The 16,151-nt window shown below is 40.2% G+C and overlaps 1 protein-coding gene across 2 annotated transcripts; it reads left to right on the top strand.

The window, feature by feature from the left end:
• The first annotated feature begins 13 nt into the window (after positions 1-13).
• Positions 14-16,111, top strand: PCNP (PEST proteolytic signal containing nuclear protein). 2 transcript variants are annotated; one of them, XM_054065963.1, is made up of 5 exons: positions 14-128; positions 3,931-4,151; positions 6,114-6,188; positions 6,702-6,757; positions 7,730-16,111. In XM_054065963.1, the coding sequence occupies exons 1-5, from the start codon at positions 74-76 to the stop codon at positions 7,857-7,859; spliced, it is 537 nt and encodes a 178-aa protein (XP_053921938.1). In that variant the 5' UTR covers positions 14-73; the 3' UTR covers positions 7,860-16,111. The 2 variants fall into 2 exon arrangements, with proteins under 2 accessions (XP_053921938.1, XP_053921945.1); XM_054065970.1 differs by lacking the exon at positions 14-128 and adding an exon at positions 390-3,907 and having other exon boundaries at positions 3,983-4,151.
• The last annotated feature ends 40 nt before the right edge of the window (positions 16,112-16,151 follow it).

Raw genomic sequence — 16,151 nt, 5'->3', positions numbered from 1 at the left:
GGCGCAGGGCGGGGGGACCCGGGGAGGGGGCGTTGGCGCACGCGCGGGCCGGGAGGCGGTGGCGGCGGGGAAAATGGCGGACGGGAGAGCTGAGGGGGAGAAGGTGAAGCGGCCGCAGCCCGGAGGAGGTGAACACCGAGCGCCTCTCGCCGCGGGGCGGGCAGCGGGGCCGGGACGGGCCCCCAGCGAGGGAGTGCGGGGCGCAGGGGGTCGGACGGGCGGGGAGCGGGGAGGGCTGCGCCGGGGCCCGCCCACCGCGCCTGGGGATAACTCGGGAGAGAGCTGGAAGTGTTTGGCCTCGGAAGAGAAGGCTCCGGGGAGACCTTATAGAGGCCTGCCAGCACCTGGAGGGGCTGCAGGAAAGAGGGTGAGGGACTGTTTACAAAGGCTTGTAGTGATAGGATGAGGGGGATACTTAGATTAGACATTAGGAGGAAATTCTTCACGCCGAGGGTGGTGAGGCAGTGGCACAGGTTGCCCCTCTATTCCTCTCTTGTGAGACCTCATCTGGAGTATTGTGTCCAGTTCTGGAATCCTCAACGTGAGAAGGATATGGAGCTGTTGGAACGGGTCCAGAGGAGGGCTACAAGGATGATCCGAGGGCTGGAGCACCTTCCATACGAGGATAGGCTGAGAGGGTTGGGGTTATTCAGCCTGGAGAAGAGAAGGCTCTGGACAGACCTTATAGCGACCTTCCAGTACCTGAAAGGGGCTATAGGAAAGCTGGAGAGGGACTATTCACAAAGGCTTGTGGTGGTAGGATGAGGGACAATGGGTATAAACTGGAGAGGGGCAGAGTTAGACTAGACGTAAGGAGGAATTTCTTGCTGATGAGAGTGGTGAGGCACTGGCACAGGTTGCCCAGGGAAGTTGTGGCTGCCCGGTGGCCAGAGGTGTTCAAGGCCAGGTTGGATGTGGCATTGGGCAGCCTAGTCTGGTGGGACATGTCCCTGCATTTTGCAGGGAGTTTGGAACTGGATGATCTTTAAGGTTCCTTTTTCTATTTCTCTCTCTCTAATGCGTATACAGAGCAGTCCTGTCATGTATTGAGAGAAATTTAGTCTTTGCTGTTAGTAAGGATGAACAAAGTGTCCTAAAGATTGACTTTTAACAGCTATGGTACCTTTTTGAGAATGTGCCTTACCTGCTGCTTTAAGCATCCTAGGGTTTTTTTTTTGCTTGGCATCAATCTGCGAGGTTTTTTGTTTGGTTTTATAGTATTATGACTTGAACATTCCTTTCGTTATCCGTATTGCTTATTATCAGTTCTCCTAAATTTTTTAGCCATGTATTTCTTTTCTTCTTTCTTCCCCTGTGTTAAAACTGAAGAGATAGCGGCTTTTCAAAGATAAAGCTTCTTTTTCCTTCTTTTTTTTTTTTTTGGTTTAACTATATCTGTAGGCAGAAAGCATTTCTTTGATCTGTTTAAAGCTTAAATTAAGCTTGTAAACCAATTAGGATAGCCTCAACAGTGACTGTTATTTGTGATAATCACTAAAATATGAAGAGTAATACCAGATTTTTATGTAGTCCTGTGACTCTTGATTCTCTGTTGGAGTCTTTGATTTTTTTTGGTTGGTTGGGTTTTTTTTTTGTTGTTAGGAATTCAGTAACTGGGCAGCATCAGTGTGTCAGTTATCTGTACTGTCTTGTGTGGATTGGTGTGCTGGAACATGGTCTTAATGAGTTGTGGTACATCGGCCCTAAGGATAGTCATTCCTTCATAATTTTTGGAAGCAATTTAGTGGTTAGCTTTTACCAAGATCAGAGGGATTTACCTTAAAGTGAACTTAGTTGTAACTGGTTTGTTCCCACAGAGGCAAGAGATACTGAAATTGCTGTGCAATTAACAGTGGCAGTGTTTGTCACTTAAACCACCTAGACAGTGGAAGTTGTTCACTTACTAGCTTGTTGATACAAGAAAAGCTCATCTGTGAAGTAGGCCAGCTTTTTATCAATGTTGTTCATGAAAAGAGCATTGGTCAGACTAATTTTTTTTAATAGTGCAGGTGCTTTTTGTAGGTGAAGTATGACCTCCTTGAGAGCTCTAGAAAAAAAACAATAAAGAGGCCTAAATGTCTTGAAAAAAATGTAATTTTCTAATTTCCAGAGAGAGGCTAGTTAGTATTTTTGAGGGAAAACGTGGGTAGACTGTTTTTGGTTTCATCTTGTGCTTAGCAATATTCTACGATTTGCAGCCTAAGAAGCAAGCTGTATTGTAATTAGCTTAAAGCTTGGATTAGCTTAGGGACCTGGACTGGTCCAGTGTGCCCTGAGATTTGGGCTGCTGTGGATTTTATATCTTATGAAAAAGAAGACTTTTAGGCCCACAATTCCAACACTTTTAAGGTCAACGAATCTTCTACCTACCCTTGAATTACCATATAGTCTGTAGTGTACCTAAACTGGACTTGTAATTAAATATTCTGTTTGATGTGATTTCATGAACTAGCTGTAAAGAACGGCTCATAGGCTTGCAGACTGCTGTCTGGAAAACTGTGCTAAGACAGCAATGAGTACCTAAGGTCACTTGTATAAATTTTGTTTGTTTTTCTTTCCTCCTTTATTTGTCACTTTCCTATCTGTACTTTCTGGGTCCAATTTCTAGTGGTGCAGATTAGTACTATTTTTTTAATAAAGCAAAATTGATTAAAGTTATTAATTTTTTTTTTATGATCTGCCATGTTCCCAAAGGAGAAAAATAACTCAGTTTTTGTTCCAGTCACTTAATATCTTGATAGCTAGAAGAGTGGAATAGAAATACTCTGCTGCTTGTGATTTGGGAAGTAGCTGAAAAAATATATAGATGGTGTCTCTAGTTTTTCTTTTTTCCTAATGTCACTTGCTTCCTTTTTTCACAGAGCTACAATCTTGTTGAGCCCAAGTTCAGACTAACTTCTCTCCACTGCTTTATTTTACTTAATAGCTTTTTGCAGTTAGAGAACAGCGCAAAGAGCTTTCTTCCCTCATGGTGTGAATTTGCTGTGCATGGAGAGCCCTGTTCTCTACTTGGTATAACGAGGAACTGGTGCTAGCTCCATTTTTCCTTAGACTGATAGTATGAGCACTTTCCTGTCCATTCCCCAATTTGCAGGGTTGGGTTTTTTTTTTCCTTCTGCTACTGCAGTGGTTTTCTTATTGCAGCAGCAGAGAAATGTATTTTTGCTGAAGCAGTTACTCCATTCAGTGTGAGTTTTCCAAGGACACCTTTGTCTCTTGCTGTAGCTGAAGAAGCTGAGTGTACAGCAATGAAAATGTGATTTGAGTTTTTTTCTCTGTGGATCGTTGTTCGGCTGCTATGTTTTCCACTACTTTACTTTTAAAAAAACAGCAAAGGTGAAATCTATGTATATGTTTTTCTAGTGCTGATTCCTTCCTCAAGCAGAGCTTGGCAGATTTATTACAGATGAGATGCGGACAAGCAGTGACTTGAAACATGATTGAGACAGCCAGCCTCCCTGTAGTCACTTCCATAATTTTAGAGTTGTGCCAGCCAAGCCTAGAGACTGGCATGGACATGTTTTTGTAGAAATTCAGTAGATTACATTTTAAATTAGGTTGTCTACTATAGATTTGGAAGTGGATACCAATTATGAAAGCTTATCTATGGCATCTTAAACCTTAAAAAGGCTTAGTGATCTACATTTAATTTACTACCTGAACTTTGACTTCCGTACTAAATAAAGAGATGGTGCTTCAAGATTGTTTTCCTGGCTCATACACAAGAAGTTCTTTACAAGTAGTGGAGTATTTGCAGTTTCTTCTCTTCTTTGTGTTTTGCTGTCCACTAAATGTACCTTGGTGGAAACTACTGTCACTAAAAACACCTTACCTAATGCACTCAAAGTATAATGCTTTTTGAGGTTGCTGCTCCCATCAATCTGCTCAGTAAAAATAGCTCATCTTGGTAAGTTGTTTCGACTTCACCAGGACCTGAAGAAGAGGCAGAAAAACCTGTGAAAACTAAGACTGTTTCTTCCAGTAATGGAGGAGAAAGTTCGAGTCGCAGCGCAGAGAAACGGGCAGCTAATGAAGAAGCTGAAGACTTCGCCACAAAGCCTGCTCCTGCCAAAATGTCCAAGTTTGGATTTTCCATAGGCAGTCAGACAGCAAAGAAGGCATCTGCAATATCGATCAAACTAGCAGCAAATGTAAGTTGTCTGAGGGGTTTTAATTTTAGGGAAAATGAGACAAACGGGGCGGTACTTTGGGGAGGCTTCCTTGCGGAAGGAAAGCCTTGAGTTACATGAGGGTAACTTGGATAAAGTTTAAGAAAGCATTGCAGGGTCAGCTAGCTGTGCATGTGTAAGTACTCCAAGGTGGTTAATACCAGGTCAGTTGTCTTAGGAAGCATGAGGCTTGATTGAAATAAACTCTAGATCTTTGAACATACAAAATAGTTTTTTAATGAGATTTGATAAGCCTGGAATAATTTCCTGAGGGAAATGAGCAGACTTCTTAAACTGATCAGGCTACTTTGAAGTGAGTGCTGGGAGCTTCACTGGATAGGCTGCTTAAAGCTAGAAGAAAGCAGGTGCTCTCCTAGATGGCTTAATAGGTCGTCTTGCACTCCAAAGACCTTATTTTAATGTGGGGAAGCATGGTTTATTTTTCATGTCTTTGCCCATTTTAGGTCATACTGTATGCAGGAGATGAGGCTTGGTTGGTTAAACAGGTTTCTAAGAATTCTGATCCCCTTTATTGCCCTGTACAAGGTATCCTTATGCTTCTTCAAATGTGGATCTGATGCTTCCCTTTACTACCATGGTAGTCCTCTACTGGCTTGGGCAAGGACAACCCAGATGCTGCCTCTCTGTTTAATACGGTTAATTTATACTGCCCACGTACCATTGTGATGGATACGTTATAAATCCTTGTCTGGATTAAGTTCAAACTGTAATCGTGAAAGGCTTGCACCTGCAATGCCTGCATTTTGCAGATCTGCAGAAGATGAAAAGAGCGCTCTGTTATTTTGAGATGGGAGGGACACGTGGGCTGGCAGCATTCTAGGGTATAAATGCAATCAGGTCAGCTCAGACTTTGGAAAAATTGACAAAGCTGTCTTTTCTGAGCCACTAGCAAGCTCTGATTTCTCATGCAGAAAGATACTTCCAGCGGCAATACATTTGGCCTAGGAGTTCTGGCTTCAGTGTGTAACTGACAGAGCACCAGATTGGACAGTGCTAAAACTTATCCTGTTTCTTTTTAGTCATTTTTTACTCCCTTAGTTTGTTACTCATTCCTGTGGAGCTGATGCTTTAAAAAATGGCGCAGTATTTATCCATTATACACTATTGGTGAGGAACCGCTGTAGACAGTCATATAAGGGCTCTGCTGCAGCATCACCTTCGAAACTGACTGTCTATGAAATAATGACCAATAAGGTCAAAATGAAGGAAGCTGTGTATGTTATTGATTTAGATAATTGGCATTACTGCAAAAGCAGACTGTTACTGATGACTCAGTGCTTTCTTACAGGTCTCAAAGTTACACTTTTGATATCTCTGCTGTGTTTTATGTAACAGTTTTGAGTTTAATAGCTTCTTGCATTTTAAGTAGAGGAAGGTATTGGAAATCAAAGCAATACTTTTTAAAGGAACCTCATAATAATCAGACTGTGTGATGCACACTGATGCTACTTTAAAAGTATTATTTTAAGCCAGAAAGCTAATATTTTCTCATCTTTTAACAACATAAATATATTCATTTTCCTGGCATTGATGGATAAGAATACTCCAAAAGAATAATGGAAACAATGACATAGTAAAATTTTGAACACCACAACTTATTCAAGTTCTGATTTAATTGTTCATGTCATGCACCAGTGGCTGCATACCCCTGCAGTGCTAGAAAGTTAAGACTTGTTTGTAGGGAGTTGTAATATGAGAGGGCTCAGCTTGCTTTTCAGAATGTCTCTCTCACAAATGAGTAGCCATTTGCCTTTTTCATGAGAGAGAAACCTTTATCTGGTTGAGTCAAACAAAAACACTTTCCCCCCTCACTGCCGTTTCAGTGAAGATGTTCAACTTCATTTTACCAAAATATTTAAAATGCCGAGGGCGGCTTTCATAAGTTAGTGAACTTAATTTATGTGTGCATTTGGTCTTTTTCAGAAGCCTAAAGAGCCTGTTCCAACCCTTGCTCCAAAAACCCTTTCTGTAGCAGCAGCTTTCAATGAAGATGAAGATGTGAGTATTAAGACAGTGATGAACACAATTTAAAGTACCATTGGTGTGGGTTAAAGTTAGGCGGACGGTGGGTCATTTAAGGTCCTTTACATAAATCTCAGGGATTTTCATCCTAGAAACATCTCTGTGTTTCTGTTTAAGAATGTGCAACTTTGTAGCTCTGTGTTGGTTCAAGAAATTGTTAGAGTGCTGAAAACTTTTCCCAGAAAATGAGATGTACAACATAATTTGAATTAATGACTGCTTTCTCTGGGTTTGATAAAGGGGTGGTGAAGAGGAGTTGTGTTTCTTCTGGTTTGCTAAGTATTTTATTATTGTGCTATTGTTCCTTCTTGCACAGAGGCGAGCAAAGGAATTTGTATTTCTTTCTATAAGCTTGTAGAACCTCTGCCTTGTCCTAAGTCACTTTGCTTACCTGTAGGGCTGTAGTCCATTTTTTTTTTAATCTTATCAGGCATTTGAAATGTTTGAAAGATACCAGCCAGCCACACTCTAACCTCCTTCTTTCTGTAGAGCGAACCAGAAGAAATGCCTCCAGAAGCCAAGATGCGCATGAAGAACATTGGAAGGTAGGTCAGCTTTTATTGGTTTGGAGAAGGGTCAGCATATGGGAATACCTTCTCCAGCACAGGTCAGATCTTGTAGATGGTTTAGAAATACAGGAAGATATAATAGGTTCAAAAAGTTTTTTCTTCAGAAACAATAACATTTTAATGTAGGCATTTTCTAATGTTTCAGCTGTAGTTTAAAAAGCAATACTCTTATATTTGCGCTTTGAATCTTATTTGCCACTTTCTTTCTGAGGAAGAAATTGATTCTATATTAAATAGAAGCCAATTTTTCTTCTTGGAAAGGTAGTAGGTGGGAGTTCCTGCTTGCTGCTAAACTTTGTATCTTTCTAGATCTCCATTTCATAAACTGCCCTGAAGTAGGGTAGTCTGCTCAGATTTTTAAACTCCTGTGCAAGAGGGAGGTGAAAATTATCTCTTTCAGAGAGGCAAAGAATAGCTTGTTTACTCTTAAAACAAATACAACTCTTCTGCTTGCCACAGAGTTGACACAGTATAGGGCCAATCCTGAAATAAATAGATATGTTTTCACAGGAGGCTTCACTTAAGTTAGAGATGAACTTAGAGCATGTATATTTTGAAAATGTTTTATCATGATAAATTGCTGTTAAAGTTGGTCAGTCCCCTGGAGGCTTGCTGCTATGCAGTGGGGGTTTTTTCTCCAGTGGCAAATTTTATGTAATCCTCAGTTTTATAACCTTTGCACCAAATTCTTTATAACTGGCAGCAGTTACTGCCACTCCCGCCTCCTCTGCTGCTCCATCTCATTGCTCTGTCTTGACTTGCTACAGAGAAATCTGTGGTCAGCTTACAGTTGCTAATAGTGAGGTCTCCTGATGTAACAGAAAGAAAGAAATGTCTCGTAGGCTCTGGCAGTGGGCTGGACTTGGAAGTGGTGTTTTCAGTGTCATGTTGCACAAACTACTATAGTTGAACTGACTTTCTCAGTTGATCTTGTTTCACTTTTCACAGGGATACACCAACCTCAGCAGGACCAAATTCCTTCAACAAAGGAAAGCATGGTTTTTCTGACAACCAGAAGCTATGGGAACGAAATATAAAGTCTCATCTTGGAAATGTCCATGACCACGAAAATAACTAAATGATGTGGATTGAGAGTTGGGTGTTTGGGGGGAGGGGAGGGTGTAACATTAAAGGAACAGTTTCCTTTTTTAAGAATGGTATAAGACTATCTTTGGAGCCACTTTTTTAAGATTTTGAGTGGTACACTAATAACTGAGTTTGAAATTAGAGGTAATTTATGTTTTGTATACAGATTTCAAGGCATTTGCTAATTTTGTAGTTCCATGTGATTAGTTTCAAAAGGTTCAGATAATAAAGAAATTGGAGTGGTACCTTTTTAAGATTTTAATTTTTATTTTTTTTTTTATCAGTGGTTAATTAAGGTGGATGAAAAAGGTTACTGTCTCTTTAATCAGGTTAACTTTGAATGCACTGGCATTCTCACTTTCGGCTCCCTCTTAGTAACAAGAGAAACAGTTGACTCCTAGGAATACTGCAAAAAGAGAGTGAGCATTGTCTCGTGCTAGAAGTGTTACTGGACTATTACTTTGAATATGAAGTTATGCAGGAAATAATAAGAACCTGGATTTTTTTTTTCTCCTTCCTGTCACCTTTTGTTAAGTCTCTGCAAACTAGGAATTATGTTGCTCTGAGTGGCTCTGGTAACTTAGCTCTAATTTTGTTTAAGACTTCATGTAGGATGTGTAACCTTCTGTGGCCTCTTTCATCCTAAGGAAATGGGCCTTGTCTGTATATTAGATACAGTCTGTAAAGAATATTTACTACAAAGGTAAATCAGTATTTTCAGTGTACTCCTCTTAAATCGTTAGCCTTGAGTAGTGCTTGTTAGCATTTCCTTGTGGTACACAAAAGCCACCACCAAAAAGGCAAGCTAATGTACATTAAGCTTCACGTTTGGTTGAAATATTTTTGTTTACTATGCTAGAAGGAATAAAAGCCACACCAAAAATCAGTAGCTCACTGCTTAAGTATGAAAAACCTAAGATGCACTTTCCCTGTCTTGCCATTTAAAACAAAATGCCTTGATGCTGTGACCTCAGCGGACACTATCAGGTTAAAGAAGAATCCTGTATTTGCAGTCCTAACAAGTATCAACTTCAGGAATAAAACTCGGCCTTTTCTTATCTGCCTGTCTTTTGCAATAATTTTTGACAATGACGTTAGCCTGGTCAGTTGATTTCCTAGCTCTCATATTGCAGAACAGTGCTGTAGGATTTCAAACCTAGGAAGGGCTGTCTAAAATTCAGATTGTGTATTTTTAGAGCATTTTACCAGCGGAACTGGTTAAACAAAAAGTTACCAACAGCAACACCCACCTCGCCTTCAAGCAAACATAAGGTTCTTTTTAAGCTCGAATACCTGATAGTGTCGACCACTAAATTAATTTCAGCCTGGAACTGGTTATAGAGTTCAACATATTAATAGCTTTTGTCCTGCCTCTGAAACCATTCTTCCTGCTAAAGTGGAACGTGCAAGTGCAGAAGGGAAAGTGCATCTTGAAGTATATTATTTCTTTTTTATTTTAGGAAAGCTCTGACCACTTAGACTTTTGAGTTTGTAAGTTCTAAGAAATATTTTTTGTATTTTTGTATTGTATGTGTAATCTTTTTTCTTTTGAAGTCTGATGCAGTTGAATACCTGTAACTATTTTCTTTAAAAGCCTTGTTATAAACGTAACATAAAAACATTTACATTATTTTTTTTCCATAGCAGAAATCTTTGGTTTATTTAAAACAAAACGAAACACTTTCAAAACTGACTTTCAGGACTTCCAAACTGATTTGGGTGTTACTGGAACTAGGCAAGGCAAAATGAAGCATTTACTTTTCACTTATTTTTATCACTTGTGATTATGTTTGTCAAAATAAATCCCTTTAAGATAGTGGTAATTCACAGTGAAGAACTATTTTATCTTGCTCCTTAGTAGTTTCTTGATACTGTCTCTGTCACTTGCGTTAGGAAAAAGCAAAAGGAAACTTTGATCAAGAATAAGAGGATTACTTTGAGACCTGTTCTTTTTTAATCAACCTACCACCAACATCTTCCACGTTAATTTTGACAGAATTTCCTGGTATTCCAAAATCCATTAGGAAATTGCTAGATGGAACAGCAGACAGGCTAGGAAATATCTTCCATGTGAGTGTGAGAGCAAAAGTTATATTTATCTTTCTTACTCCCATGGTCATAAATGTAATTCTAGTCCTTGTGAGACTGCAGCAAGTTCTAGATCACAGCTGAAGGTGAGCAGAGGTTCCGATTTTCTGGATGTACGAGTTCTCTTCCTTCTCGGTGCTTCCCAGAAGAAAATTGATCAGGATAGCTTAACTCCACTCAGGACTGAGTACTTAACAAGCCTGATCTTGACAGACACCAGTGTCTGCTAATGTTTAATGTGTGATGCTTGCAGGAAAGAACTGATCTGAATAGGATTGTCAAGGTGAACATTAGAACTTCATTTGAAGTTCTAGTTACAGTAGTGGTGACAATAGTGTTGGGAGAGGGGGTGGTTTTTTTTGTTGTTCTTTTTCTAAGAATACTTGGGAATCTAATACTTTTGGTAAATTGCCCGATTTAGCTATTTTAAGTGCTTCCAGGAGATATGTAGAGACCTTTAGCTGCTTAGTGTAGCAAGGTGTGTATACCTCAGTGGCTCCAATGTCTATCCATGTAACTTGTGTGTTTTATCTCAGAAGGCTTATGCTTGCCTAGCAGTAAAGCTTTACCTAGCATGTGAGCAGCTTGCAAAACATCCAGGGCATTAGGTGAAGATCATAGAATAATAGAATAGTTTGGGTTGGAAGGGACCTTTAAGATCATCCAGTTCCAACCCCCCTGCCATGGGCAGGGACATCCCACCAGACCAGGCTACCCAAGGCCCCATCCAACCTGGCCTTGAACACCTCCAGGGATGGGGCATCCACAACTTCCTGGGCAACCTGTGCCAGTGCCTCACCACCCTCAGCGTGAAGAAATTCCTCCTTATGTCTAGCCTAAATCTGTCCCTCTCCAGTTTATACCCATTGCCCCTCGTCCTATCACTACAAGATATAAGTTGTTTTCCAGTAACTCCTCTGTGCCACCCTGCACCCAGGCTGCTGGGTTGTCAGTGGATCCAAACTCATGTAATGCTACCTATATTAATAATAATAACAACAAAGAACGTAACAGTGCAGTTGCCTACGAGAGGCAGTGTTTCAGGCAGTCCCAGGTGTAGCCCCTCAGATGCCCGATTTCATTCCTTTAAACGCATAGCACTGTCCAGATTCTCAGAATCTGTATTTTATCAGCAGAAAGGAGTACCCAGCCAGCCTGTCTGCAAGGTGACTGACAGATGCAGTTTTGATTTCATGGGCTTATTCCCATGTCAGGTATGACCCAATTACAGTATGCAGCCAACTTTGACAACACCAACTCCCATGTCTTAATGTGACCAACCACAGCAGCAGCCCCAGCTGCCTTCAGGCCTGATGCGCTTGATCTCTGCTAGATGCGTAGAGCACTTCCTTGTGCGAACTCCAGTCATTGCTGAGTTCTGTTTGCTGGGGGTGGCTTTCCCAAACCTTTCTTTGTGAGGAGACGTGTAGAAAAAGTCAGCACTGGAGAAAATGGCAGCTTCTGCTTCCTGAGGAGACAAACCGAGGGTTTGAACTATTGGAAGTCTCTGGTGTAACTACAACTCTTTCTAGGCTACTGTTAAGATAAGAAGATAGATAAATCTGTGTGGAGAAGCGACAGAATTTCGATAAGTCTTGTTATCTGTGTAGTCAGGAGCCTTAAAAGGTGTTCTGTAAAAAGAGTGTTTTGGTTTTTTTTTTCCTTCATTATAAAACTATAAATTGAGGAATGCTGGGTAGTTCTGCCCTTAAGCTGCAGAAGGGAAGGTTACATTCTAAAGTCACTATGATTTGTCTAGTTCCTGTGCCAAGAGATGCTAGAACACTGTAAAAACTGGACAATTAATAATTTGCTTTTTACTGTATCCTGGTAACACCTTCCTTATTATTGTTCTATTCTCTAATTTTGATATATTGGCATCTTAAAAGCTATATAGTCCTTCCTTAGGAAAGCTGCTCACGTTTAATGAAGTGGAGCCATTGCCTCAGGGTCAATGCATAGTTATCCATAGGGTTAAAAGCATGGAACCTGAGCTGTTATTGAACTCTGTATATAGGGTGTTAAATTTTTGTTTATGAACTTCCATTTAAAAGTGTGCAATGGTAGGAGTCCAAGTGATTTTTAATTATCAAAGCAAACCTTTAAACTCCACAGAGCATGGGTTTTGGTTTTGGTATGGATACCTATCCCCTTTAAGCCAGGCAAAGTGGGTAAGAGTGGTGAAGACTGTCACAGCTGCCAATTAGAGGACGTATTTCTTGATTCTGTAACATCAGATCTTAAAAACCTTTGCTAGTAAGAACCCAGTTCTTAGATGCGGTTCTTGGGATTGGATTTCCTGATGAGACAGGTGCACAACTAAAGCGTTTGTGATTCTTCAATAAGAACTCCACTGAAACTTGATGTCATGAGCCTATGTTTATGTTTTCCTTGCAGTACCAGCCTACTCATTTAAGGTAATGCAAGTCATAATGAAAACATTATGACAGGCTTAGTGCTGTGACCACTTCCCTGGAGAGCCCTGTTCCAGTGACCGACCAGCCTCTTGGTGATGACCCTTTTCCTAACGTCAAAGCTGAACTTCCCCTGATGCAGTTTCATTCTATTTCCTCATGTCCTATTGCTGGTCAACAGAAAGAAGAGAAAGAGTAATTGTGAAACTAGTGAGGATCTTGGGCTGTGCTTTACTTTTTGCTGTTCAGATGCTTTTTTTAACATGATCCTTGTTTACATGTAAAATTTAAGGCTGTGACAAGTAAGAGTTTGGGCTCCTACACATCAAAAAGTGCTGAGTGACTAAGTTAATTTGTAAGGCAGGGCACTTCGAGACAAGAGATCCTGTTCTCAGGACAAAACCTTTCATAGGGGTGCAGGACATACTTACTTTCAGGAGAAGTCCCTTCAGAGTCACAGTAGACTTGTAAGCATCTTCCCCAGTGCCCGAGGGTGGCAGTAAAGCGAGATGGGGCCTCTCCCCTTAGGAGACAGAACTCCTCTGCAATGAGAACGGGGATCAGTAAAGCATTACCCAAGAGGTGCTAGGTTCCCAATGCAGTTTTCAGCAGCAGCTGTAGGACTGGCTCCTGAATAGTAGCATATTAAATGTATACACAATTCCAACACTTTAGAAATGTATGGCTCTTCCTTTTAACAGCCAGGAATGCCACAGTTTAGCTCAAGTAGAGAAAAGGGGGTCGGGAATAGGCATTATTCACATATCATTTCACTGTTTTTCACGTACAGTTGTATCCCTGTTGAGCAGTAGTTGCTCAGTGGTAGGGCCACGTTACTACACTACTTTTGAAACCACTTCTTCTTACGTTATGTATTTCCTCACTTAGCCTGGTTACCTATGCCGGCTCATCGAAGAGTTAATATGCTAAAAAGGCCTCAGCACTTCCCCTAGGAATCAGGATGAATCATGAAAAGGAATTGGCCTTTCTGCAACACTGACATTGCGTAAGGTCGCTCTGCCAGGAAACAGAGAAGCACAAGATGCCATTTGTTCCCAGACCGGGAACAGGACAGGACAGTTAACACTGGAGGACAATTTCCAAGCCAGAACCCCTGCTCTATTATTCCTCCCAGAACAGGGGCCAAGCCAGAAGTGCCGCAAGATGCTTGCTTTGGGATGGCAGTGTGGTACAGAAACCCACAGCAAGAGAAATAACATCCAAAACAATCTAAAGTTCTTACAGCTTCGTATCAAAGGGTGCCGAGTACACCAACGGCTCCTGCAGCCAAAGCAAATTCAGTATAAATACAGTGTTTTGTTAACATTGTGCTCCTGTATAACCATGTTCTGTCACATCTTAGAGGTCAGTGGGGTTCCTGTCCTCATACAAGTCAATTTTTTGAGCCTTAAGCAAAAATTAAAAAGCAGGTGGTACTAGAACTCTTCAGCTCAGACATCTATCTCTGTATGGCAGGTTAAATGCTAGAGAGGAGTAAGTAATTCTGTAATGCTTTTTTCCCCTTGAATAAAAAAAGCTGCTTGAAATTCCCTGTAAAGCTCAGTTTATTTAATGACAGATAACCATAACTTTATACATCTAACATTGAACAAAACCAGCAGAATGTACAAATCAAATTCATTATGTACAGGAATTCCCTAGGAATGCTTTATAAACGGACATTTCTCATGGACTTTATTTAAAATAAAATCAAATTAAATAATATCGACTGCATATTTGCAGTCTGACTTCGAAGAGCTTGCAGAAGGGTAGCAAACATCTTAAATTAAGAGCTTAAATCTAAAGAAAAACATAAGGCAACTTCACACCTATGGGAACAGCAAAGCGAAGAGTGACACTCCCTGCTTACCTCATGCCCTTGTGAAAAGGTAAGGCACAGTATGTTAGGAAAGGGGTGCCGCAAGACTCAGCTTTGATGTTCCTGGCTGAGTCTTGTTTAGGAAACAACTTCTTGTTTGTTTTTGTTTTTTGGTTTGTGTTTTTTTTTTTTTAAATGGTAGGCCACCAAGTCAGTTAAAAGTATTTTTACAGTGGGTAAGAAGGCTCCGAAACAGAGATTCACTTCTGTCTCTTCCATAGGTTGGGCAAATAAATAAATGCACCAAAGATTAAACTAAGGTGCCAATAATATTCTTTTTGTAAGGTAACACACCAAATATACAAATAATGTTCTAGCACTATTTACAGCTATTTCTCCTTGAACAATTCCTTGCTTTAGTATTACATCATTATTTGTAAGATATAAACATTGAAGTAAATTTTAAAGTTCACCTAGTGCTCTTTTAACTCTTCTTCCATCATATGGCAGTATTTAAATTTTAAGCAAGATGGCTCTCTCCAGATCCTTGACCACACAAAATTCAAGAGTTACAGCTAGCAGTAATTTTTCTTAAAGTATTCATTTTAATTTACTCCATTTGGTAATTAAAAAAAAACCCCAACAATTGTTAAGGGCTGTAGGATGTATAAATAACTACATTACTTATCTGCAGGAAGACCTTTATCTTTGAAATAGTAATTTACAGATGAATTCGGATCCAAGGCAGGAACTCAAACCTACATATTGCTTAAAAAATTTCAACAATCGCTTATCCACTATGCTTGCAAACTTTAAGAACAGTCCATTCTGTAGCTTGGTAGACAGATACTCAAATAGTTAAAGAAGAAAGACAGAGATACTAGTTCAAATGAGGTTGCTACTTTGTCACAGATTTCACTTAAATTTTGTTCAGTGGTTCTGTTTTCACAGGTAATGCAGAGTTGTATGCCTGTAACTTTATTTACAGTTTACCCTGCAACATTCCAGGTTTCTGGCTCCTTGGATATCTTGCTGCTGTCAAAGCTGGGAAAACACTTGATAATACTAAAGACTAAGAGCGGCATAAAGAATACAGTTCTGATTGTTCATGTGTGCATCACATTCCGTTCCCCTTGGTAGACATGCTTCTTGCTTAAAAAAAAAACCAAAGAACAACGGAAGAACTCACAGCCTGCAGATTAAGATGTGCACCCTTTGTGGTATTAAATCAGAGACATTTAAACTCGGGCCAAGCATAGCTATATTTCATTCTTACTTACAAGAAAACCTAGTAAGAATTTTTCCATCTATGCAGTGAAACACTGGGAATTAGCTCGCCCTAGAAGTATTTTCTCACAGCAGCAGGACTAAGATCTTCTGGAAACTAGCATTTTGCAAGAATTTTAATTTTTACCTCATAATCAGATTTTCATAGTTCTTTATCCTGGTATTGCTACATGTCCCATTTGGAAATTAGCTGTGCTCTTCCTTTCAAAATGATACGAGAAGAGCAGATTGTAACTATCTGGACTTCCTCAGTATATTTATGTTGCAGAAGTTTCCATGAGACCTTTTCCATTTGAGAGTTTCTACATCAAGTGTAAAGCAAAATTAAAAGCATCCATTGGTGGGTTGCCTGCTTTGGATACATACAATGCAGGTCATAGCTTCTGATATGCAGCCAAACATCATTAAACAAAACATGGTTGTGCACATGGGATGAAGTGTAAGCTCCTGGCTTACAAATAAAAAGCAGTTTACTTCTCTAAGCAGTCTCCCTGCAGCTGGCTGTTCTCTGGTCAACTTAAATTCACAATCCGTCTTGGAGAACCACTTCCTCAGAATTCAGTGGGCCCCAGGCCCATCACCTGGAAAACATTCAACAGCTTTTTGCTGAACCTTGGACCTGCCACCCACCAACCTGGAATTTAAGCAAGTTCTTCAAAACTGGGATTCACAAACT

Source organism: Cuculus canorus, chromosome 1, assembly GCF_017976375.1.
Source record: "Cuculus canorus isolate bCucCan1 chromosome 1, bCucCan1.pri, whole genome shotgun sequence".
Classification (NCBI taxonomy): Eukaryota; Metazoa; Chordata; class Aves; order Cuculiformes; family Cuculidae; genus Cuculus; species Cuculus canorus.
This window is presented reverse-complemented; position numbering and strand designations above follow the sequence as displayed.